At 39.5% G+C, this 25978-nt stretch overlaps 1 protein-coding gene across 1 annotated transcript; it reads right to left on the reverse strand.

Moving 5' to 3' along the window:
• Positions 1 to 204: 204 nt before the first annotated feature.
• Positions 205 to 4119, reverse strand: LOC127122892 (uncharacterized). Its single transcript, XM_051053167.1, has 3 exons — positions 3432 to 4119; positions 1077 to 3233; positions 205 to 332 (listed from the first exon to the last, which is right to left on the reverse strand). Exons 1-3 carry the CDS (start codon positions 4117 to 4119, stop codon positions 205 to 207), a joined length of 2973 nt encoding a protein of 990 aa, XP_050909124.1.
• Positions 4120 to 25978: the final 21859 nt, after the last annotated feature.

Below are 25978 nucleotides of genomic sequence, written 5' to 3' on the forward strand. Positions count from 1 at the left end.
TACGCAACCCATGGACTCGTCGAGCACTGTTAAGTACATGATGAGGGGTCTCCCTTCTGCAGGGGGCATCAGAATCGGTGGCTCTTGTAAGTATTCTTTGATTTTGTCGAAGGCTATTTGGCAGTCATCATTCCACTCCACGCCTTGATTCTTCCTCAGAAGCTTGAAAATTGGTTTACATGTGGTAGTAAGATGAGAGATAAATCAAGCGATGTAATTCAGTCTTCCCAAGAAACCACAGACTTCCTTCTCAGTTCTTGGTGATGGCATGTTCTGAATAGCTCGAACTTTGTCAGGATCAACTTCAATTCCTTTTTGGCTTACAATAAAGCCTAAAAGCTTCCCAGATCGGACCCCAAATGTGCATTTGTTAGGGTTAAGTCTCAACCTGAACTTCCTCAAACGAGCAAACAGTTTCTCCAGATTAGTGATATGTTCCTCTTCTGTCTGGGATTTGGCAATCATGTCGTCAACATACACCTCAATCTCTTTATGAATCATGTCATGAAAGAGAGTCACCATAGCGCGTTGATATGTTGCCCCAACGTTCTTTAATCCAAACGGCATTACCTTGTAACAAAAGGTGCCCCAAGGGGTAATGAACGTGGTCTTCTCCATGTCCTCGGGATCCATTTTAATTTGGTTGTATCCAGAGAAGCCATCCATGAAGGAAAATACAGAGAACTGGGCTGTGTTATCTACCAATACATCGATGTGAGGTAATGGGAAATCGTCTTTGGGACTAGCTCTATTCAAGTCTCGGTAATCTACGCACATGCGGACCTTCCCATCTTTCTTTGGTACCGGTACAATGTTGGCAACCCATTGTGGGTACTTAGCGACTTCCAGGAAACCAGCGTCAAACTGTTTTCTCACCTCTTCTCTGATCTTGAGAGCCATGTCCGGTCGAGTTCTTCTTAGCTTTTGTTTGACGGCAGAGCATTCTTCTTTAAGGGGAATGTTTCCAAAAATGTGATCTTCAGCATTGATCATTGCCACCTGGTTGCCAAAAATGTGGCCAGCGCTGGTGAATGTTTCCTTCATAGGAGGAATTTGCTCTTTATCATGTTGATTACTGGCTTCAATTGACGATGGGTCATACCCTAACCCAAACTTGTCTCGCTTCTGGTTCACTTCCACCACCTTGCCCCAGTCTTGAGCACTTTCACTTTCCATCACAACCTTAGCTCCTTGCCACGAGGCCATGGACGGTCCTGACTTCGGAGTCTCCAATGTCTTTTGGATAGCCATCATATTTACCACTTCCAAGGACTGGAATGGTGTCTCGGTTATCTCGCCATCCACTTCGATATATCGGAAAGATGTTAAGTGGCTAACCAAAATGTCCTCCTCCCCTCCGATCACAATCATCTTGTCATTGGTAATGAATTTTAGCTTTTGGTGTAAAGTGGAGGTGACGGCACCTGCAGAGTGGATCCATGGTCTCCTAAGTAAGCAGCTATAACCGGGATGTATGTCCATAACCTGGAATGTGATATTGAAAAAGGTTGGGCCTATTTTGATTGGTAGGTCAACCTCTCCTATCACTGCTCGTCTTGAGCCATCGAATGCTTTTACAATCAGGGTACTGGGCTTCATATTCATCCCCTCCATCGGCAGCTTTATCAAAGTGGTTTTTGGCATGACATTCAGTGAGGAACCCGTGTCTACTAATACCCTTGATAGTATAGTGTCTATACACTTCAAGGAGATATGTAGGGCCTTGTTATGGTTCTTTCCCTCAACTGGCAGTTCATCATCATTAAACCCCAAAAAAATTCCAATGGTTACGCACGCTATCACGTCATCAAATTGTTCTATCGTTATGTCTTTCGTGATATGTGCTGCGCTTAACACCTTCAATAATGAATTCCTGTGTGCTTCTGAGTTGAGCAACAGAGATAACATGGAGATTTTCGAAGGTGTTTGATTCAACTGGTCTACCACTTTATAATCACTTTTTTTGATTATCCTTAGAAATTCCTCAGCCTCCTCTCGAGTGACCGCAGCTTTAGGCGACAGATGCATTTCTTGCATTTCTCGATTAGGGACATGAATTTGGACAGGAGTAGCAACTTCTTTCCCTTTGGCTTTTGTAGAAGCATCAACAGCCCTTGGTGCAAACACTCGGCCACTGCGCGTCATTCCGGCTGGCCCCACAATTGAGGTAATGTTTGGTTCATTGATTATCACGGGTCGGTCTTCCTGCCCTTGCTTAAAAGCTCTGGGCTGATATATCCATGGTACCGCCTTCTCGTCCTTATATGCGAACGGCGCTGGGAACTCTATCACCAATGGGTTTATAGGGATTTCCACCTTAACCTCATCATAAGGGATGTCCACATTAACCTCATCAAAAGGGATGTCCACCACGACGGCTATCTCTTTCTCTCCCTTGTTCTTGACACAACGATTTATCTGTAACTCGCCTCGATCCAGCATTTGTTGTATAAAATTCCTCAAGCCTTTATCATTTTCATCATTGACTAGCTCCTCTGGGACTAGACCACTTTTTAGCAGTTGTGCCCCTATCATGGTGATAGGGGTTTGAATCTCTTCAACCTTAAGAATTAGTTCTCCCTTATCACTCTCCTCAATGGCACTGACGGAAGCATCTCCATGTGTTGGCATGGGATTAGTGTTCACGTTCGGGCGTCTCGGAGTGAAGGTAACAACTTTTGCTTCAATCAGGTCTTGTACCCTATTTTGGAATGCAAAACAATTCTCCAGGGTATGACCGGGCGCTCCCATGTGAAATTCACAATGGGCATTAGCATCATATCCGGGTGGATATGGAAAGACAGCCGGTTTTAACTCCCTCAGTGTCAGAAGGCCCTCCTTTTGCAAATATGGGAATATTTGGCTATAAGGTACTGGTAGAGGGTCAAGTTGCCTTCTTGGAGGCCTTGGCTTGAATTGTCTTGGTGGTGCTGTGTTCTGTTGTTGACGAGGTTGTTGATGATGTGGTTGATACATTGGTTGTTGTTGTACGGGTTGTTGATAAGGTATGGGTACCACGGCAGCGACTTCGCCATATGAAGCCTGTTGCTTCCCCTTATAGCTTCTAGATACAGCGTTCGTTTCACCCTCTCTTTTCTTCTGGAAGCCTCCAGAATACTTTTTCGGTGCGCTAGAGGTTGCCACGGCTCCTGAAATCTTTCCATCCCTCAGACCCTTTTCTATGCGGTCTCCGATTGTGACCAGATGTGCAAAATCGGATGCTGCGCTGCTCACTAATCTATCAAAAAATGGGTCCTTCAACGTGTCCACAAATATTCCAGTCATTTCCTTTTCAGACAATGGTGGCTCTACCTGAGCAGCCAACTCTCTCCATCGCTGGGCGTATTCTTTAAAGGACTCCTTTTCTTTCATTGCCATCCCTTGCAACTGCATTCGGTCGGGTGCCATATCCAAATTATATTTGTACTGACGGAGAAATGCGTCAGCCAAATCTTCCCAGCTTTGAATCCGTCCTTGCTCTAAGCTCATGTACCATCTTAGAGACGCTCCACTCAAACTATCTTGGAAACAGTGTATGAGCAGTTTGTCGTTTTCGGTATGAGCAGCCATTTTCCTGATATACATCACTAGGTGACTTCTTGGGCAAGTCTGGCCTTTGTATTTCTCGAAATCAGGAGTTTTAAATTTAGCCGGAATGACCAAATTTGATACCAAGCGCATGTTCATGGCAGAGGCACCAAAGATATTATTCCCTTCGATAGCTTTGATCTTCTTTTCCAAGGCACGAAGCCTATCTGCGGCAGGGTCTGGAAGTATTTTAGGTTTTGGATGATCAGGCACATAGAAAGCTTCGTATGGGTCATCCCCCATTTCAGACCCATAATGAGCAGGCACCTCAGAAGGCTCTGCACGATCTCCATCTCCTTTGCCCCCTATTGGTATATGAACCAGACTCTTCTTGGCATGAACGATGCTCTCGTCTGGGTGGACCAGACTTGATGGGTTATCATTCCTTCTAGCCTCAGTTTCTGCATCCGTAATCCTCTCTCTCTGGGCGATGGCGAGCATTGTTTCCAGCAGTTGATCCATCTTCTCTTGGATCGTATTGATGTCTGACCTCATGGTAGCTTGGTTAGCCTCCACTTGCTCTAACGTCATCTTGTAGTTGCTTCGCGTCTCGTACCGGTGTTGATTAGTCAGCGTTACTGGATAGAGGGCAAAAGGTTGGGTAAGTTTTTTGTTTTTTTGTTTTTATGAAGCGTGATGCATGAGGATGCGAATGTTATGCATATTTTATTTTCAGGGAATTTTCATCACGATTGTAGTTATATTAAGCATTCGAAGAAAACATAAAGTCATGGAATAAAAATGAGGATCATCCTCCTCCATTCAAATGTTTAAAGTACGGAGTACAAAGGCATAACCTCCCAAATCGATACAACTCAAATACTAAACTGAATATAAGAAAAACAACAGAATCACACAGCAGTCTTTCGAGTTATGAGTTCTTCTAATTCAAGCTTGAACCTCTTCACCATCCCCTGACACATCATAACAAAATGGATTACAGCGGGATGTGTGCCATGTTGGTCCAATCCTTCCACTTCCTCTCTCAACCTCCAAGGCATTTCTTGGGTCGTCCAGTTGCAGAATTGTACCAAACCGTTGAGCTTTACACGGTACCCATCTTTGTTCGCTTGCAAGAAATTGATAGTTCTCCTAAAGGTATCGTAATCCTCAATGACTTGCTCTCTTTCCCTTAGCCATATCACATTGTCTTGATGGAATGCCTCGAATCTATCTTTCCAATGTTGAGCAACTTCTCTAGCATCTTTTGCTTCTTGACATTTCTCGGCCCAAGTTGTAGGTGTGACTCGAGAAGCTTCAAGGGCTCTTTCCTTAAGTCGGCGCTCGTGCTCGGCTTGGGTCTCAGCATTATGGAGGGAGATAGTGAGATCTTGTATTTTAGCCTCCAATATCTCTCTAACTTCTTTTTTCTCTTCTGTAGCTCGTAGCCACCATCGCTTATTCTTTTGGCATTCTTTCTCAACTTGTCTCAACTGCTCTTTAATGGTTTCTAGGCAGTGATCAGCTTGTTCCATGCCTACCTTCACTTTCTTTCTCTTATGTTCTTCCTTTTCGACCTTTTCCTCAGTCGCTTCAAGCTGGGCCTTCTTCCTCTCTAGTTCCCACTTTATTTCATTTCTTTCATTTGAAACTTGTTGGAAGCTGGTCTGTAGCTCTTCATTTTCTCGTCCAAGTCTTGCTATAGTAGCTCTCAACGCTTCCACTTCTTCCATGGAGACAGGGATTGGTTCTGGTGGTGAAGGTTGAGTTGGAGGATCGAGGATGAATGGCAGCTTGATCTCTAGACTTCTTCTGGTGACCCATTGATGATAGGGTTCTCTATCCCCTATGACACCCTTTCCTTTGTCTTGTCCTCTAAAGCGAATTTTCTCCCAGGCTCGGATAACCCTTCTCAGCATAACGGGATCCTCCATATCATGGAACACAAAACCTTCTAACAACTGGTCGTCCGACTTATATGTGATAGGATAACCCAACTGCCTCATTGCTAAAATAGGGTTGTAGTTAATGCACCCTTTCGACCCTATTAATGGTACATTCGGAAATTCTCCACAACTAGTAATTGTATCTCCCACATTCAAGCCATGAGGATACCAAATAATGGTATTTTCAGTGAGTCCTACTAGCTTTTGAGACCACTCATATCCATCCATATTTTCAATTGTATCAACCTCTTTGAACACATGAGAGACAAGCCATTGGTAAAGGAGTGGTATGCAACATAACATCAGTCCTCCCTCCTTCTCAAAGCGTAAGTGCAAGATGTGATAAACATCTGCTAGGAATGCGGGTACTGGATCTTCATTCTTAACCTTGACGGCACAAAACACGCTAATAGCTGCTACATCAATTAACTTCTCCATGTTAGGAAATAACACCAATCCAAAAATAAGTAAAGCCATAATAGTATCATGGGCTTCCCACTTCTGGGCTTTGGCAAAGCTTTGAGCAGTTTTCTCCAGGTACTCTTGTGGAATTCCTTGCACCTTCCCCCAAATTTTGATGTTAGGGGTTAGATCTTTGACTGGGATGTCTAGTACTTCTGCCAACTCTTCGGGGTTAGGGATTTGACCTAGCCCCCTGTATGGTCCCTTCTTCTGCTTAGGAGAGTCCAATATTCTTCCGAATTCTTCCAAAGTCGGGGCCAACTGGAAATCTCTAAAGAGGAAGCTTCTGAGTGGTGGATCATAAAACTGGGCTAGTGCGGTAATAGCATCCTTTTGTACTGGTACAGACAACAAGTGTAGAATCTTCCCATATTTGAGTGTGAATGCGTCTCGACGGATATTAGTCAACCCATCTCTGAATGCAATGAACTTCTTCACACACTGTACCTTAGCTTTGATTTGGAATGTTTTTTTCTTTCCTGACTCCATTTGTTCTTGAATGCTTAACTAACTGAGAATTTTGAAATTCCCTGAAAATAAAAAGTGTGTAAATGATTTTGCTATGCTCATAATGAATGCAACATGATGTTTATGCAATGACAGGGATCCAGGTTTCACATATATCACGAGGTTCAACTTAACAACGGTTCTATGTCTTTTACCCCACACATCAAGGATTGCTCCTAAGGTTATCCATTTTCATGATAAGAACTTAGAGTCATGGACCAAGTTCAGTCTTCCATCGCAATAGTGGGCTAGCCACATTGAAATGGAAGTTCTGAATCGGTCTACTCTAAGTGGGATCCTCGTATTGTTCGAACAGGGTGTACACCCTTCAGTTCAATACTACACGATCGCCAATCATGAAGACAGACTTCAGTTTAAGATGAGGTTCCCAGAGTCATGGACCATGTTCAACGTTTCCTCGCAATGATGGGCTAGCCATATTATGATGGAAACTCTGAACAGATCTACTCTAGGTGGAGTTCTCGTATTGTCCCAATGAGGTGTACACCCCCCGGTTCAATACTACACAACTCCAGGTTCTAAGTTTTTCTCAAAGCTCGGGTACGGAGCTTATCTCACAACATGTGTCAGAAACCATAGATCACCCAACATAATAGCAGAATAAATCACATAGCATAAATAATACAACAAGATATAAAGAAGCAAATAAAAAGCGGTATTTTAACATTCATAGCAAATTGATTAAGTTAGGCTTGCTCTCTCTTGCTTGGAGCGGGTCCCCAGCAGAGTCGCCATCTGTCGCATCTCGAAAAATGCGATTCCTCGCGATGGTCGCGGAAAAATTTAGTTCGAACAGAGTCGCCACCGAACTTTATTTATCCCAATGAAGGAATAGGAAAATATCGATAAAACCTTTTAAAAAATATAGAATAATGGTCGTCGCAACCATATTCGGGTTCGGGAGTCGATTACGCAAGGGGAAGGTATTAGCACCCCTCACGTCCGTTGTACTCAACGGGAACCTTTTAGTCTAATTTGCTATTTGAATGTTAGTTAAATGTTATTTGCTTTCTTCGAGTAATTAGAGTTGATGATAAATATGGATGAAGACCTCGGGAAGGGGAAATGGGAGGTTTTTTTATTAGTGTGCTCGCCAAGATCTCGCAATCTCGTGCCTACGTATCCTTATGGTGCAATAAGGAAGTCAGAGCATTCGTAGTTCGGGGAACTACGGTTTTGTTGGTGTCTTTTATGAACGACTGTGTAGATCGCGTTCTAAAGGCTAAACGCTGGCTTGTCTACTCTCGGCGGAGGCTTAAGCGTTGGTTTGTTATGCGCATTAGAAAGGATTAACAGTGTTCCTTTGAAAAGAATTTTTTAAGTTGTTGGTCGCACGGGGGCGAAGAATTAAATTTGATTTGTGAAAGTGTCTTGAAGAATTCGATTGGTTTTGATTGGATGACGAAGATTCGAGCAATGTGGCGTACGCCAATTATTCGAATAATCGAGAGATAATGAAGCGGATGCTCACTATTCTCCTTTTCATTCAAAGATTAATTATTAAAACAAAGCTTTTGGAATTCATAATTAATTGAGGGAGTAATTTTAGTTTTAAGGAGTTTTGGGGTTTTAATTAAATGACAAAAATTCGAGCAATATGGCGTACGCCAATTATTCGAATAATCGAGAGATAATGGAGCGGATGCTCATTAATCCCCTTTTCATTTAAAGATTAATTATTTAAAATAGAGACTTTTAGAATAACTAAATTGGGAAAATGATTTTAATTTTATATAATTTTAAGGTTTTAATGAAATGACGAAAATTCGAGCAATATGGCGTACGCCAATTATTCGAATAATCGAGAGGTAGTAAAGCGGAAGCTTACTATTCTCCTTTTCATTCAAAATTAATTTAAATAATGCTTTTAGGATTAATAAATAATTTGGAGGGGTGATTTTAATTTTATAGAGTTTTTAAGGTGTTAACTAAATGACAAAAATTCGAGCAATATGGGGTACGCCAATTATTCGAATAATCGAGAGATAATAAAGCGGAAGCTTATTAATCTCCTTTTCATTTAAATATTAATTATTAAAAAAACTTTTAGAATTTAATTAATCAATTTGGGGAATATATTAATTTTATGGATTTTTAGGATTTTAATTGAATGACGAAAATCCGAGCAATATGGCGTGCGCCAATTATTCGGGTAATCGAGAGATAGTGAAGCGGAAGCTTACTATTCTCCTTTTCATTCAAAATTAATTTAAATAATGAAACTTTTAAGATTTTATAATTAACTTGAGGAAGTTATTAATTTAATAGAGTTTTTTAGGGTTTTAATTGAATGACGAAAATCCGAGTAATATGGCGTACGCCAATTATTCGGATAATCGAGAGATAATAAAGCGGAAGCTTACTATTCCACTTTTCATTCAAAATTAATTTAAATGGTTTTAGAGAGTATATTAATTAAATATGTCGATTTTAAATTTTTAGAATTAATCGAGTTAAATAATTTTGAGATGGCAATATACAAAAATACAAATTATCTTCTTAATAATCTTATCTATATTTTTTATTAATTTTTATTATTTCCCCTATTGGTATCTACTTATTAATACCACCAAAATAGCGGTTAAAAGCATGCATAGGAAAATGGAAAATCAGTACAAACACATTTAAGCAACCATGATAGCATTCTTTATTAAAATAAAAACAATCAAAAATGAAAAAATGGAATATCGCTTCTTTCCTAGATTCAACAGCCAATGCATAAAGATATTAACAATCATGTCCCTTCAGTACTCTTATCAATATAGAAAACATATAGAATTTATTATAATAAATGGGATATAAAGAAAAATAGAACAAAGGAAACTCATAATCTTCAGCTTAAAATCAAAACCATGGCAACAACAATTTTATGCAATAATCATGGGGTTTGCGTTCCATGAAGCAATGCGAACAAGATGGTAACCTCAAATCATGCAAAGGAGAAGTTTAAATACCAAATCGGAGCTAGTCCGACGTTCGAACTCCGGTCAAGGCGAGGTAAGCAGTTTTTAGCGTCTCTCGAGATTCTCCCTTTTCCCTTCTGATCTCTCGCCTTCTTCTTTAACGATTTGAGTTTGTTTCAGTTTTGACAGAGGTCTAGCTCGAGCTTGTTGAGCTTCGATGTGAAAATCTCAACAAGTTCAAAACGGAGCTTTTTAATGAGGGTTTTGGAGTGATTTTTCCAGAGTAACAGTGCAGAAATTCGGTCCCTTTTTCCATCATTCGAGGTCCCTATTTATAGCGTTTTTGTACGAGGTTCAATCTTTCTCCTCTTTCATGAGCTGGCGAATTTTGGAAGAATCATTCCGTTAGGTAGCAGGATTTTTCTCAGATTTGGTGGTCCTCCAATTTGATGTGGTCCCTCAAATGACAGGATAAGGTTTTGTCTGTAGTGAATCCACGGTAACCACCTATTTTCACTTTCTACTGCAGTAATTGTCCTGTTTTACTGGCTTATTGACTCTTTGTGATTGACCTTCTTTACTGGTTTGAATTTTGCAGTTTTGGAACACCTTGGTACATCCTGAAAAACGACCACAGATGTCATTCAAATGAAGCATTACTTTATTCCTTCTTATTTATATTGTGCCATAGCTTTGGTTTTCCCTTGACACAACATTTCATTGTTGTTGCTAGTTACAGGATCATTCAATGATGACAGGTAGGTGGATGTCATGGTTATGTGATGGATAGACTTGCATCATGAGCTTGGCATGTGGTTGTGCATTATCAACAAGTTAAGGTCCCAAGGTCCATTCTCAGGATGCTTTTTGTGTATAAATTTCTTGAAAAGAAATAACTTGTTCTTCATTTGTTTGCATTCTAATCATGCTATGTCGAATGCTTTTTTATACCAGGTTTGGATTTCTTGCAGTCTGCCCCTACCAGTGATTTTAACATGGTTTGCTGATTTTACCGACGTAGCCTGTGACAGTTTTGATACGAATGTGACCTTCGGTTAGTGGATGTATTGCAGTTGACGCATACAGCATGAGAGAATCCCCATAGTGGTTTCATTGACCTATGTACTGTGACTTGTTTTTCAACTTATTATTTTTGGTGTTGTTGGTATTGCAGGTCCATGGTTATTGAGACAAACTGGCTTATGGCGACATGAACAGTTGTGGACCATTGGCGGATTATGGCTGGTTTGTTTCGACTCACCATGCCATGTATTTCATGTTGCAGTAGTCGTCCTTTGGATTGCTGTTGTGTCATGTGGAACACTGCCCTTCGTGTTGTAACTTGCTGTTTATGCAGGTTCGCCGGTTGTGTGTTACTCATTATGATTTCCTCAAAAATGGAATCATATATAATGTAAGGCTCTCAATTCTGGCAGGTCATAACATGCTGCCCACATGTTTTTCATACTGTTGCTTCGAATGCGGTTTACATTCGCTGTTAGTGTAGGTAAACCGTTATTGTGAATTCCTGACAGGTTTTGAATTGGTTTTGGACAAGTTAAGACGTCTTGTACAGGTGAATGCACAACTTAATGGGAACGGACCGGTCATTGAAGATCAACAATTAGACGCTCTTTTATTCAAAACTTTAATCTTTCTTGACTCCAGTAATGTAACATGGTGTTTATCATGGTGTAGCATACTTAGAATATTAACTCATGAAAATTATTACATGCTTGTAATTTCACTAGCTGTTCCGTGATCTTGGGCACTTGTGACTATTTGATAGTGAACGCAGGTACATGAAACATTGATACATGATATTCAAGTCTTGGCTTCTGTTTCAATGAAGCGGCGGTTCACATGACGGTAAGTGTAGAAACTCATCTTGATGCGGCATCCTGTAATGACTTAAATTACTGTCTTGTTTGAGTATCCAAACTGCATTGTGCTACACAATTTCTTATAGCCAGAACTGTCCTAGATATGCTAATGTTGTCATCCCTGTTTTAATACCAGGACACCGAGTTCCTGTCCGTGCCAGAAATGTATCCTTTGGAGTTTCCAAAGAATGAGTGTCCTGCTAGTTTACATCAGCGGTTACCACCTGTTTCGACCTGTTGCATATCTTTCCCGCCAACGCTTCCATTTGTCGGTCTTTCTTGATGGAATAAAATAGAAATTGCGTGAGGCTGCAGCTAGATCCATTGCTCAGGTTCTGCTTGGACATTTAGCTTATGTGTGAGTTGTTATACCTATCGTGGCAGCAGTGGTTTGTGTAGCTTATGGATTAGAATGCATTGCAGTTAGGATCTTATCTTCATGTATCCCGACATAACCGTTCCATATTTGCTCTTACCTTGCTCATTGCTTTGCCTGTGTGAACTTTGTCAGGTTGCCGGTCAAAATGTTCGTGATATCGCGCAAATGAGAAGATGATTACAAGGTGATTCACACACTTGGGAAATGGCCGGACCGCAAGTTTGATGTCATTGGTATCCATTTTCGAATTGGCGGTTTGGAGTACCATGCTTTTGTAATATGGCAGCTGCTTCGTCACATTGTAATTTATGTCATTTGTAGAAACTCAGCTTAGGCATACTAGGCTATGGTAAATGGATAAGTACCATTTTGTCACTTGTTTAGATCGTCCATCCGTCATCATACTTATTATGATCACGCTGTAACTTTCTGTTTTTGCCTTGCTTAAAGCCAATGTTATGGATTTGGGCCATTAAATGTGGACTTTGAAGTATGTTTAAATGGAATGTTTTTTTTCTTTGTTAAGAGGTATGATTGTTATGGATGTAGGATGGATTGATAAAAAAAAATGTATTTAAAAAAAAATGGAAGCAAAAATAATTGGATTTGGATTTTGTTAGACCATGTCTTAAGCATAACTGTATGATTGAACATGACTTGACTGACCACATGATCATGGCTAATGAACCATGCCATATTTTTGAATGAATCACCAATTCTGAATCAAACAAGCACGATCAATACTTGAATTTAATCACACTAGGTTTTAAAAACTTGTACGACCGAATGATATGCATGTCATGTTAAACATACGATGCAAATCAAAATGAAATCAATTGTATAAAATTTTAAATATGCTCGAACAAAATTGGGGTATGACAATAGACATGGGTTAAATGCAGATGAATGCGAAATGGGAATGATGCAGATGCATGAATGCAAATCACTATGCCATCTTCCAAGTCATCTGAAGACCCAATAAGTCTCTGAACCAGTCACAGTCATCTGAGGGCCCATGTAACCGCAAATCCAACTTGGGGTTCCGAAATAAACGGAACCGAGGGATATATCACTATCATCACAAGAAATCCACTGAACGGATGACAACCAGATCCTCTGAACAAGTGTCCTCAAATTCAACCCGGGGATCCGAAATAAACGGAACCCGCTGATAGATATCACGGACAGAACTCCGGCGTCAGAGATAGATATCCATAAGTCCAACTGAACCATAGTCACCATCAGTACCTGCAAATGATTCAAACCCTCCCCACTCACGGGTGTCATCTAGGTCAGGGTAAGGTAAAGAGAAACGCAGGATAAACAACCCTTTCAAGATTATCATCCTGTACACACCCGATGTATGCACCGATAATACCCCATCAGAGTCTGAACTGCTCGTGATATCATGTTCCGCTAAGTGGCGCAATACCACCCGCTTCCCATGAATCACTTTATTCCTAGGTATCCTAGAGTTCACTCATAGCCTGGGTATTGGGCCTTTTACCTCTTGGAATTCCCACCCCAACAGAGTGACAAACACAGCACAACCAGATGAACAGATGAATCACTATGCCAAAAACTGGAATAGACAGCGCACCTTAGAGGGCGCTTTCTTATAGAAGCACACTCTAAAGTGAAGAGAAAAATAAGGAGGAATAGACAGCGCACTTTAGAGGGCACTTTTATAAGAAAGCGCCCTCTAAAGTGAAGCAAAAAAATAATGAGGAAATGGAGGGACACCAATAGAGGGTGCGTTTATGAAAGCGCCCTCTAAGGGTACCCTTAGAGGGCGCTTTTAAGAAAGCGCTCTCTAAATCCATGTACAACAGCGCACTTTAGAGGGCGCTTTTGTAACAAAGCGCCCTCTAAAGTGAAGCGAAAAAATAATGAGGAAATGGAGGGACACCAATAGAGGGCGCTTTTTTAAAAGCGCCCTCTAAGGGTACCCTTAGAGGGCGCTTTTAAAAAAGCGCTCTCTAAGTCCATGTACATTTCCAGTTTATAAAGCGCTTTTGGAAAGCCTTAGAGAGCGCTTTAAGAAGTGCCCTCTTAGGGCCCCTTTAGAGGGCGCTTTTTTTACACAAGCGCCCTCTAAGGTCCCCTTTATTTAACATTAAAATTATAACATATATACTGCATGTCTCTTTATTTTCCCTCTCTATTAGCTATTTCGTTTACGTAACTGGGTTTTCTCTCTACTGCGATTACTCTCTACTGCGATTACTCTCGTCCTCCGTTCGTTCTCCCTCCCTCACCGTCGTCGTCGCCGTCGCCTTTTTCTGCTGCTGCTTTCACGTTCACTGAGTTATCTGCGTCCACCGTCACTGTTCACTTTCTTCTCCATCGTTACCGTCACCTTGAAGGTATTTCTCTTCTCCATCGTTACCGTTCACTTTCTTCAGGTGTTTGATTAGGGCATTTTCTAAACTGAGTTTTACATTTTGTGCATTATGTTGATTAATGTTGTTTAGGGCAAACGAGCACTATATGGTGTTCATGAGCACCTTGTTGTAAGGTTTTTTATTTCTGATTGAAAATTGATGTCATTTGGAGTGTGTTTGAGCTTGTGCTTGGAAGTTTGATGATTACGGATGCAAGTTTGTTCATGTTCCAAACACCATAAGTTTGCATTGGTCTTTTGTATGCAGTAGGTGTGTGTGAGTTTGTATTCAATAATGATGAAAAAAACAGAGAGTTTAGATTGTTGTAATATGAGAGAAATGGAAGGTATATGAATGTGTTTTTTGTGTAGCTTCACGAATATGGTCATTGTCTTACTTGGGTCTTATTGAATCATTTCTATATTACAGATAAAATGGCTAACCAAGACGATACCCATGACGCGAGTGGATCACGTAACAATGTTGAAAAAGAAATCAAACGAGGATTGACTGTTATGAAGTCAATCATTCGTGCAAGAGACAAGGGTGAAAAATTCGAAGTACATTGGAGTGCTGAAGACCAACTAATTGAGCCTAACGGTTCAATGTTGGCAAGTTACATTGGTTCCCTTGTTCGACAACATATTCCGATTACATGTGATAATTGGAGAAGTCCGGAATTGAAGGTTGGCAAAGAAAAAATATGGTCCGAGATACAGGTACTTACCATATATTATTATATGTTTTTTTTGTTGACTATTTGTTGACCATATATTGTTATAATATTACTTATAATAACACACTCCATTTGTATGTTTTTTAGAGATCCTTTCACATCGATGAAAGCCGGCAAAAATATTGTATTCAATTGGCCGGAAAAAGACTCCGAGGATTTCGATCCTTTTTGTCCAACAAATTTCTCAAGGATGAGGAAGGAAACTTTGTTGAAGCAGAACGGCCAATGAAATATGCGGAGATTATTTCAGCCGAAGAATGGGATAACTTTGTCGCCAAACGAAGAAACGAAAAATTCCATGTAATGTCTATTAATTATGGTATTATACAATTGTTAAGTTACTTGGTTCTAATATGCCTTAAACTTTTTTATCCAGGAAGTAAGCGAAAAAAACCGGAAAAGGGCATCAAAAACCCGCGTATCCGTACAAAAAAGGGCGTACGGGATATGCACGGTAACAACAAAGAATTGTGAGTATATTCAAATGCTATGAGCATATACATTGTCACAATATGTTATAATTGATGATCTTATAATCTGATTCAATTTATAGCTAGCCGAGGAGAAAAGTGACGCAACATCTCTTCCGGAGCACGTATTGTGGAAGGCTGCTCGGGTTGGGAAGGATGGGGCTGTCGTTGAAGCGGTTCAAAATGTTTATGACGAATGTGTAAGTATATGTAACATTATTTATTTAATTATATCGAAAATTTTGTTAGACATATAATTCATTTTTAATCTCCTCTAATAATATTTCACGAGACTTTATCCCAAACCTTACCTTCAACCGAGGTCCAGGATTGCAGGAGCGTACTTAGTCGAGTACTAAATGTTCCTGAGTATTCCGGTCGTGTGAGGGGTAAGGGTTTTGGTGTGACTCCGTCGTCATTTTATAAAAAACCAAAAACAAAAAATCCTACCAACAAAGAGGTGATGGAGACCTTGGCGGAGTTAAGGGCACAAGTACTCGAACTGCAAAAGGAGAATGCAAGGTATAGAGAGGAAAGGTGCGGCTCCGAGGCAAAAGATACTAGTGACCGAGCTAGTATCAATTGTCAACCGAAATTTCCCGAGGTAATTATATATGTTATTATGAAATTAAAATAGCACTTTTTTACTTGACACATATACACGTTAACAATAACATTTATTATTGGTTTAGGGCATTACACCTTGTCAGTTGTATCTATCGTCACCAACTTATCGCATGGTTGGCAAGGGAAAAGTGCACAACACTTCGGGTGAATTACTTCACCATAATCCCCTCCCGGTGGGATATATGAAAGTTTCGGTTGACCTTGTATTAGATACCGACGCGCTTCTACCATTACCTGACGTTGTTTGAGAGACAACGTTGATGCGAGATGCAGTCGGATCCTTTGTTGGATGGCCGTCAGATCTAATTTTCCCAGATGCCGAGGTATATATGTTCTAAATGATTATGAATATTTAGTATTCACATTTCAATTCAGCTACAATTATGATATTTAATCAATCCTTATTACATGGTAATGTTAGACTCCTACAAGACCCACGCATAAAGCTGGTAAAGGGATTTCAAGACGCATCGAGTCGGTTGCATCTCAAAAAGAGGTACAAATATATATACCCATTGAATTATATACGCAACGATTCTGTTGCATCACAAAAAGTCATGATTTAATTTATATGAATTTTTAGGTTCCCGGTCGAAAGTTGAAAAGAGCTGGTAACGATATTCCTCCAACGACGCCCGGGACAAAATCTCAAATTATGATGCGTCTTGAGAAAATGGTGGAAAAGTCCGATATTATACATGGCGCCATCCGTAGTGTAGATTTTGATGAAGGTGTTTTCGGATTTGCTCATTCCGAAATAATTGCAAAGGAGGACATGCAACAACTTTTTCAACACGAAGAATTGGGCATCGCTGTCATTCATACATACATATGGTACTCCGATCAATCTATTATTTACTTAGTTGAACAATTTATTTACACATTTCAATGAGTAGTCTAATGTTTATTATGTTTCTATTTAAGGTATATGTATGTAACATTGATGCGGGGAACTGAATTGTGTAACCAATTCAATTTTATTGCTGCTTCCCGTATCAACACAACGCTTATAACGAAAAATCCAACATCCGTAAAGAATGAACTAGTCGATAGATTCATGGCGGCCGGCGATAATACTACACCCAGTTTGTATTTTTTACCGTTTAATTCTGGCAACGGGTTAGATTTTCTTTCTAATAATTTCATTCTAATCTATGTATATCTTTTACGTAGAAAATTTTCATGCATCTAAATTTTTGTTTTATTTTACAGTGGTCACTGGGTGTTGGTTGCTATAGATCTTTCGAGACTAATGGTATATTATCTCGATTTGTTATCGGGTGATTGGAGTAAATATCCGAGTATGAAGAAGAAGGTTGACGCGTAAGTGAAATTCCCCTAAATATTCGTGTGTATTTGTATATTTAATTATGTCTGTCAGATTGATCTCAATATACGTTTTTATTTTGTTAGGGCAATACTAAAATTTAGATCGAAAAAGAATTACCGCAATAGAAAGGACATTACCTGGGTCAGAGTTCAGGTATGTATTAAGTATCTTATTTTTGCTTATAATAGTGTTTGTCTTTTTGCTTATAATAGTGTTTGTAAGAAATTAACTATATATATATTGTTTGTTTTTCTGTATAGTGTCCTCAGCAAAATAATTCGGTCGATTGCGGATTTTTTGTATTGAGATTTATGAGAGATATCATTGCGTTGAATCCTATAGAGATCCCAAAAATGGTATGGAATAATAACTTAGGGTTTATTTTAATATTATCGGATATTTCATCTAATTTGTTACCAAATCATGAATATGTTTTATTCTCTTAATTGTAGTACTTTGAGGAATATAAATCTTACTCAAGAGCTCATTTGGATGAAATAAAGGATGAATTGTGTCAATTCATTGTTGATCAAAGAATCATATAGCTAGGTTGTATATTGTTGTACATATATGTATGGAATGTTGTTGTTGTATGCTGCTGTTGTATATATGTTGTATATTGTTGTTGTACTTTTACTAAATCATGAATATGTTATGTATATTGTTGATCAAAGAATCATATATTAATGTTGTATATATGGAGGATTAATGTTGTATATAAATGGATTCATGTTGTATATATCAATGGATTAATGGTGTATAACATTGGATTAAAGGATGAAATCAATATGAATTTTACACTTTTGCAGCATGCGAACAGGTTACCAATTAAATATCCACTGTTTTTCAAACAATTTTTTTTAAAATAACTAACACTTTAGAGGGCGCTTTCTGTAGGAAGCGCCCTCTAAACACTTTACATTGACAACTTTAGAGGGCGCTTTTTCCAGAAAGCGCCCTCTAAACACTTTACATTGACAACTTTAGAGGGCGCTTTTTCTAGAAAGCGCCCTCTAAGGTGTCCCTTTATGGACCACTCCAGAGGGCGCTTTTTTCTGAAAGCGCGCTATAATGTGGCCCTTAAAGGGCCACTTTAGACAGTGCTTTCTCCAGGAAAACAAACCGCTGTCTTTACCTATGCCAGCGCCACTTTAGAGGGCGCTTAAAAGCGCTGTTATAGGCCAAAATAAGCGCCCTCTTTTCCCTTATTTGGCGTAGTGAATGCAAACATAAATGCAAACAATAAATGCAAACATAAATGCAAACAATAAATGCAAACATAAATGCAAACAATAAATGCAAACATAAATGCAAACAATAAATGCAAACATAAACGCAAACAATAAATGCAAACATAAATGCAAACAATAAATAAATTAATGCAATAAATGAAACAGCGAAAGCAACCAAACCCTATCCTAGAGAGCGCTAGGAGAGACTCGCTTAGGGAAGATGGACCAGCAAGAGGTCAACTTCTCTTTGTCCCCAATGGAGTCGCCAGCTGTCGCATTACGCGAAAAACCGGCGGGAAAACGAAACAACAGAGCCGCCACCGTGCGTTATTTATCCCAAAAGAGGGAAAGGAAACGCTCGAAGTAAACCTGGAAAAGACATGGTCTCACGACCAGAGAAAGATGGGATCGGGAGTCGGTTATGCGAAGGGAAGGTATTAGCACCCCTACGCATCAGTAGTACTCTACGGGATCCACGCTCAAAAGAAAGGATAAGGTTGCTAAACACTGCTCAAACAAACTACACACATAGGCTGAAAGGGGACACAGAAAGACAAAAGAAACTAACTCGGCAGGATATCGCATCCTGGGCCTACGTAGTCTGTCAGGTACAGACATCAGAGTCGACGTAGTTCGGAACAGGGGGAACGTGCTCGCTAGGATGTCGCATCCTATGCATACGTATCTTCTTTGACTGAAGAAGAATCAGAGCACTCGTAGCTCGGCTAACGCACGCCAAACAAAACCACACAGGAAACCGACTGCCAATCGCTGGGCTTACGTCAGACTCCACACAAACAGGCAAACCTGGAAACCGAATGCCAATCGTTGGACTTACATCAGACTCCGAACCAACAAACACACACACAGGAAACCGACTGCCAATCGCTGGACTTACGTCAGACTCCAAACACACACAAAGGGTTTGAAAAAGAATAAGGGCGCCCGGAGAGATCAGCTCATCTCCTGCCTACGTACCTCATCTGGTATGAGGATCAGGGCGATGTAGTTCCCCTACGCAGGGAAAAAGGGCTAGCCTAACCAGATACAAAGGGAGACACAAACTACTAGGGAGACTATGACTCGAGCCTAGAAGTTATCATGCATACGATCCCTAAGTTAAGGTTTCTATCTAACTTGCACAGGAAGCAAGCTATCCTAAACAGCACAAGCAAATACATACAAGCACACAAAGCAAGCACACACACTATATGCACACAATTGGGCTCATACAAGGTTAGGCTGTGAAACACAAGCCAACTGGAATCAGGTGTAGTTAGCTCTTAACCCCAACATTGAGAGTTAGGGTGAAGCAGATGAAATGGGAAGTGAGGGTAAGACCTCACAGCTCTTATCCCTGGCCTGGGAGAGCTTCAGACAAATGAAAGTGTGGGAGTTCAGAAAGTTGGAACTCTTCTCCACATATGACTGACACAACAAAGATCTTGGGTTAATATCCACAATGCATCAACACAAGGTGTGTGAGCAAAGTGAATGACACACTGAATAGTAGGAGATGGATTGCACATCTCTTTTATCTGCCAATTGCCTCATAGAGGTCTTTTCCTGCTTGGCACAAAAGATAAACAAACACAAGCATTGCCTCTTAAGGAGGGCTTCAGACAGGTGCCTGCCCAAGTAACAGGACAGGTCTTCCAGACTACATGAAGTCAGAGAGTTATACCTCAATGGTTAAGCAACCAAGCAAAGCAAAAGCAAGTTCAAAAGAACTCAAAGCAACTTAGGTACCTGAAAAAATCTAACCCAATCAGTATACAATTCAAACAATCAAACAGACAACAGTCAATCACACAATCAGACAGATAAGCAAGCAATGCAACAGTGAGCAAGGCACAAGCTATTAAGCCACTTGGTCTCAAAGCCTACAAAACAATTCAAGGTTAGCCAACATCTAGAGCAAACATCAATGCTCAAGTGAGGAAGCAACATCAACTATGGACTTGGATGTGTAAACCTGAAATCAAAGCTCAACTGTGGGTTACAAACCACTAGGCCAAGGCCTAGGGTCAAAGATGGAGAAAAAATTTAAAACGGAACATGAAATACAACATGAATCAACTTCATTCAATCAATAACACAATCCAAAAGGTCCCATATCAATATCATTAACCAAATTCATTTCATGAACCAAACATGGCAAGGTATGCAAGTGGTGACCACATTGTGACATCAGAAGAAACAAATGTACATTAAATCAAAAATGATTCAAATAATCTTGGCAAAATTCATGAGTAAACAGAACATACAAAATGATCATCACACAAAAAATTAGAGGCATTGGACATCATTAGGCATGGCAATCACATAGCATAAGTCAAGACAAACACAACAAGCACATGTGTGACACAAATTGTCACACCAACTTAGCATAGGCATAAAACAGAAATGGATCATGGTAAAAACCTAAAACCAAAGCCAAAACAACATTCAACATGTCTAGAAATAGTGTGCAAAGTTTCACATTCATTCGTTAAGGAACAAGTATTTCACAATCAAATGAAGTTCAAGGCTATTTAAAAGCTCAAGTGTGACCAATCAGAAGGAAAATTCTTGATTAAATCAGAAATCAATCAAATGATTCCAATAAAATTCATGTTCATTCACAACATTCATATCAAGCATCATTCAAAAAATCAGAACAATTGGAATTCATTTGGCAAGGCAGACACATCACATAAGATGAACAAGCAAAGGTGTGACACAAATTGTCACACCTACCTTAACATGATCATAAAACAGTAATGACACATGATAAAAATACCAAATCAACACCATAATTTCAAGCAAAGTGTCTAGTTTCAACATGTAAAATTTCAGATTCATTGGATAAAAACTCAGCATTTCACAAATGATATGGCAAGGCAAGGTACAAAATGCATACATGTTTACAAACCCTATCACAAAATAAAATCCAGCCAAGCACAATTTATTGAAAAATGATCAAAAAATACTAGACAGAAAATGTGACACAACGCAAAAAACCTCATAATTTTTGGAGCATTTTTCAAATTAATATGAATTTTGGAAGATGAAGAAAAATAAAAAAATGACATATGAAGCATGGTATGAATACATGGAGAGAAAAGGAAAATCAAAGAAGCAATTGAACTAAAGCGCCTTCGCCAGGAATCGATCCTTGGGCGAATTTGAAAATTTGGCGCCAGGCTGCAACACACAGCGTTTCATTAAACGCCAGCTTCGATCAACACAGGTCAACACCATGGGAACCAATCAGAACGCGCGCATGGGATTTCTCATGACCAATCAGAACGCAACCCTAACCAAATACATATGGCAACGCTTTATCGTGGCAAAACGCATCAAAATCGTTCCCTTAGACCTGGACTTCGTCTTCCTCAATGCGCAACAGAGGAACAATGAGTATTCATCATCACTCAAGAACAAATATCCCAGATTTCAAAAATAAGCACATGTACACGTAGCATATTCATCATAGATCATGAATCAAGCATGGAAATGACATGGATCATCATGTACACATGGAATCGAGCAAATCAAAAATCAACCATGAAACTTGAATCTACCATATCTAACTCGATAATGCATGGAAATTCATGGTTCAAAGCTCAGTTTAACCAGCATCACAAGATCTACAACAATAGCATAATGAATTTGAGAAATAAGAGGATCGATTTGGAACCTCTTGAAGAGCAGCTTTGGAATTCGTGTTGATTCAAGCCTTGCAATGCTCCAAAATTCTTCTATAACACTTGTATTGATGATTGGAGGAAGAATTGAGGTTCAATTGCTCTTGATTTCACCAGAATTTGAATCCACCATTAATGCTTCCAAGCTTCGAGCATGCTTCAAAACTGCACCAAATTTCTTGATTCCACGTGCAAATCCACTCAATGATACTTCAGGAACTAGGATCAAGCAATGGAAATGGTTTGTGTTTGAAGAAATTTCCAGAAAAATTGAGAGAAAAAAGTTTGAGAAAATTTCTAGATCTGAAAATTGTGATTGTTCTTAGTGAAAAACAGTTAGGGTTTCTGTTATATATGTTGTGCTAATCACCCTTCTAATCATGTTTAGCCAAATGGTAATTGGAATTAGCAAAAAGAGGTGTATGTACCAAAATGTGATTTTCACCTTATGCATGAAAAATGCATGTGAATAGTGCATGAATTTCCACTTAATTTCACTCAAAAGTCTGTTTTGGAGCTATTGGCAATGATAGAATGTTCAAATAATGCACCAATTTTAAACTTTAATTTTTCCCTCCAAAAATCAAGTGAAATGCAAATGATTATGTGATGACAATTGGTGTAATGAAATGTATGTTTTGGAAACTAGAGGTCAAAAGGAGAATTTAGCAAAAAGAACCACTTGAATTGGAGTTTTGGTTGAGAAGTTATGCCCATTTGAAGTTCAATGCATCCTTGGCCAAGTTTTGATCACATCTCCTTAACCAGACATGAGAAATCCATGATCTTGGACTTTTTGGAAATGGGAGAGAAAGATCTTCAACTTTCATGTTGGAAAAAATTTCATTTGAAGCCTTCTTGATGATGTAATCTTGAGTTGAAAACCTTTCCATTTTTGGAAACTTCAAATTACAGGTCACCTGCTATTTTGGGAAAGTCTTGATCTGACTTCAAATCCTTCGATGTTGATGTTTGAAATGTCAAATGAGACTTGTATGAACATGAATGAGGCATCTCTAACCATCTCCCACCTCCAAATCCACAGTTGAACTGACAGTTGACTTCTGTTGACTTTTTAGGGTTTCAGATGAATTGCACATGGACTGATGAGCTTTGAGCCTTCAATCTTTGGCCAACCCACTTCAAAATGATCCTTGGGTCACATTAACTCATTGTACCAACCCTAGGGCTTTGATTCCATAGAAAATGCACTTGCTTGCTTGCATAGTTAAATCTCCTGACCAGTCTTGCCTGATGACTTGGTGGACTATGCAATGAACAATGCAATGTTAATGACCTAAAATGAAAATGTATATACAAAATGGGAGGTGCAAATTTGAGGTGCTACAGGTGCAGATACTAATGCTTGCTTTAAAAGATTAAATGCGTCATTACATTTTTCATCGAAAATGAATTCAGCATCTTTCATTAAAAGTCCGGTTAAAGGTTTAGTTATTTTGGAGAAGTCTTTAATGAAACGCCGGTAGAATCCAGCGTGTCCAAGAATGCTTCGGACTTCTCTGATGGTTTTTGGGGGTTTTAGGTTTTCTATAACTTCTATTTTAGCTTTATCTACCTCTATACCTTTTTCAGAAACTATATGTCCTAAAACCATTCCTTCGGTTACCATGAAATGACATTTTTCCCAGTTAAGCATGAGGTTCACCTCCACGCATCTCTCCAGGATTTTCTCAAGGTTAGCAAGACAATTGTGGAAATCAAATCCGCAAACCGAGAAATCATCCATAAACACTCTCGTGATACCGTCTAGGTAATCTGCAAAGATTGACATCATGCAGCGTTGGAAAGTAGCTGGGGTATTACAGAGGCCGAACGACATTCGTCTGTAGGCAAAAGTTCCATAAGGCATGTAAAGGTAGTTTTTTCTTGATCTTCGGGGTGGATAGGTATTTGGAAGAATCCAGAGTATCCATCTAGATAGCAGAAGTAAGAGTGTCTGGCTAGACGCTCCAACATCTGGTCTATAAATGGTAAAGGGAAATGATCCTTCCTAGTTGCTTTATTTAATTTTCTATAATCTATACACATCCGCCATCCTCCTTCTAAATGTGTTGCTACATGTTCACCTTTATCCATTTGCACGACTGTGATGCCTCCCTTTTTAGGTACTACATGCACAGGGCTCACCCACTTACTATCCGAGATCTGGTAGATGATACCTGCCTCAAGTAACTTAAGAACTTCCTTTTTAACAACATCACTCATTATAGGGTTTATTCTTCTCTAATGTTCCCTAGAGGGTTTTGAATCTTCTTCGAGCGAAATCTGATGCATGCATACGGATGGACTTATACCTTTCAGGTCAGAGATATTATATCCTAAGGCTGAGGGATATCTTCGTAAAACGTCTAAAAGTTGGTTCGTTTCCTTTTGGCTCAAGGTAGCACTAACTATAACTAGACGGTTCATCTTTTGATCGAGGAACTCGTATCTGAGGTTCTTAGGTAGTTCCTTAAGTTCTAAGGTTGGTTTCTTAGGGAATGGCATAGGATCTGGGGTAAGGGATAAACATTTGTAAAGGTTATCATCGATGTAGGGTTTCTTAAAGTCATCATCTTCCCTTATGAGAGTTGATGGTAACTTAATTGTTTTTATAATTTCTTTTTGTTCTAATTCTCTAACACATTCATCAATGATATCTAAGGCATAACACGAGTCTCCCATCACAGGTGCCATAAGAAATTTCGAAAGTATAAATTCTATTTTCTCGTCACCTGCCTCAAATGTCAACTTTCCTTTCTTGACATCTATTATGGCTCCTGCAGTCGATAAGAATGGTCTACCTAGAAGGATTGGTATATCATTGTCCTCTTTGATGTCCATGACAACAAAATCAGTAGGGATAAATAACTGACCTATCCTAACAGGAACATCTTCTAAAATGCCTATCGGATATTTAACAGATCTATCGGCTAACTGAAGTGACATCTTAGTGGGCTGTAATTCTCCCAAGTTTAACCTCTCACAAACTGCTAAAGGCATTAGGCTCACACTAGCTCCTAAGTCTAGAAAAGCTTTTTCGATGACATGATTACCCAAAAGGCAAGGAATGGAGAAATTTCCAGGATCTTTATCTTTCTTTGCTAATTTGTCCTCGGAAATAGCATTACATTCCAAAGGCTTCAGATCGTCAATTCTACGTTTGTTGGTAAGGATGTCTTTGAGAAACTTTGCATAAGAAGGTATTTGGGTGATGGCTTCTGTGAAAGGGATTTCTACATGAAGTTTTTCTATAACTTTAATAAATTTTTGATATTGTTTATTGATCTGGGTTTGTTTGAGTCTTTGGGGATATGGTATAGGTGGTTTATATGGCGGGGGTGGTACGTAAGTTTTGTCTTTAGGTTTTTCTCCTTTTTCTTGACCTTCCTGGTTTTCAGATTCCTCTGGTTCCTTTACTTCGTCTGGGGGTTTGGTACATTCCTTAGAAGTTCCGGGTTCACTCAATCTAGGGTTTGGTGGCTCATCATAAGCGTTCCTACTTTGTAGGGTAATGGCATTGGCTTGTCCTCTCGGATTTTGTTGAGGTTGTCCAGGGAACTGTCCTCCAAGTGTAGTCTGAGTGGCTTCGTTTAAAGCTACCTGAGAGATCTGGGTTTCAAGCATCTTGGTATGAGTAACTATTTGGTCAACCTTGGTTCCTAACTGAGTAATCAATTCGTTAACATGAATGTTCTGGTTCATGAACTCCTTGTTTTGTTGGGTTTGAGAGGTGATAAAATTTTCCATAATTTTCTCAAGGCTCAGCTTTGGTGGCACAGGTTGCATAGGTTAATTTGATCTTGGGGCTTGATAACTATGTCTCGGGGGTGCATTATTTTGAATAGGGTTATTGTTTTTATAGGAGAAGTTCGGGTGAT

Source organism: Lathyrus oleraceus, chromosome 2, assembly GCF_024323335.1.
Source record: "Lathyrus oleraceus cultivar Zhongwan6 chromosome 2, CAAS_Psat_ZW6_1.0, whole genome shotgun sequence".
NCBI classification, from domain to species: Eukaryota; Viridiplantae; Streptophyta; class Magnoliopsida; order Fabales; family Fabaceae; genus Lathyrus; species Lathyrus oleraceus.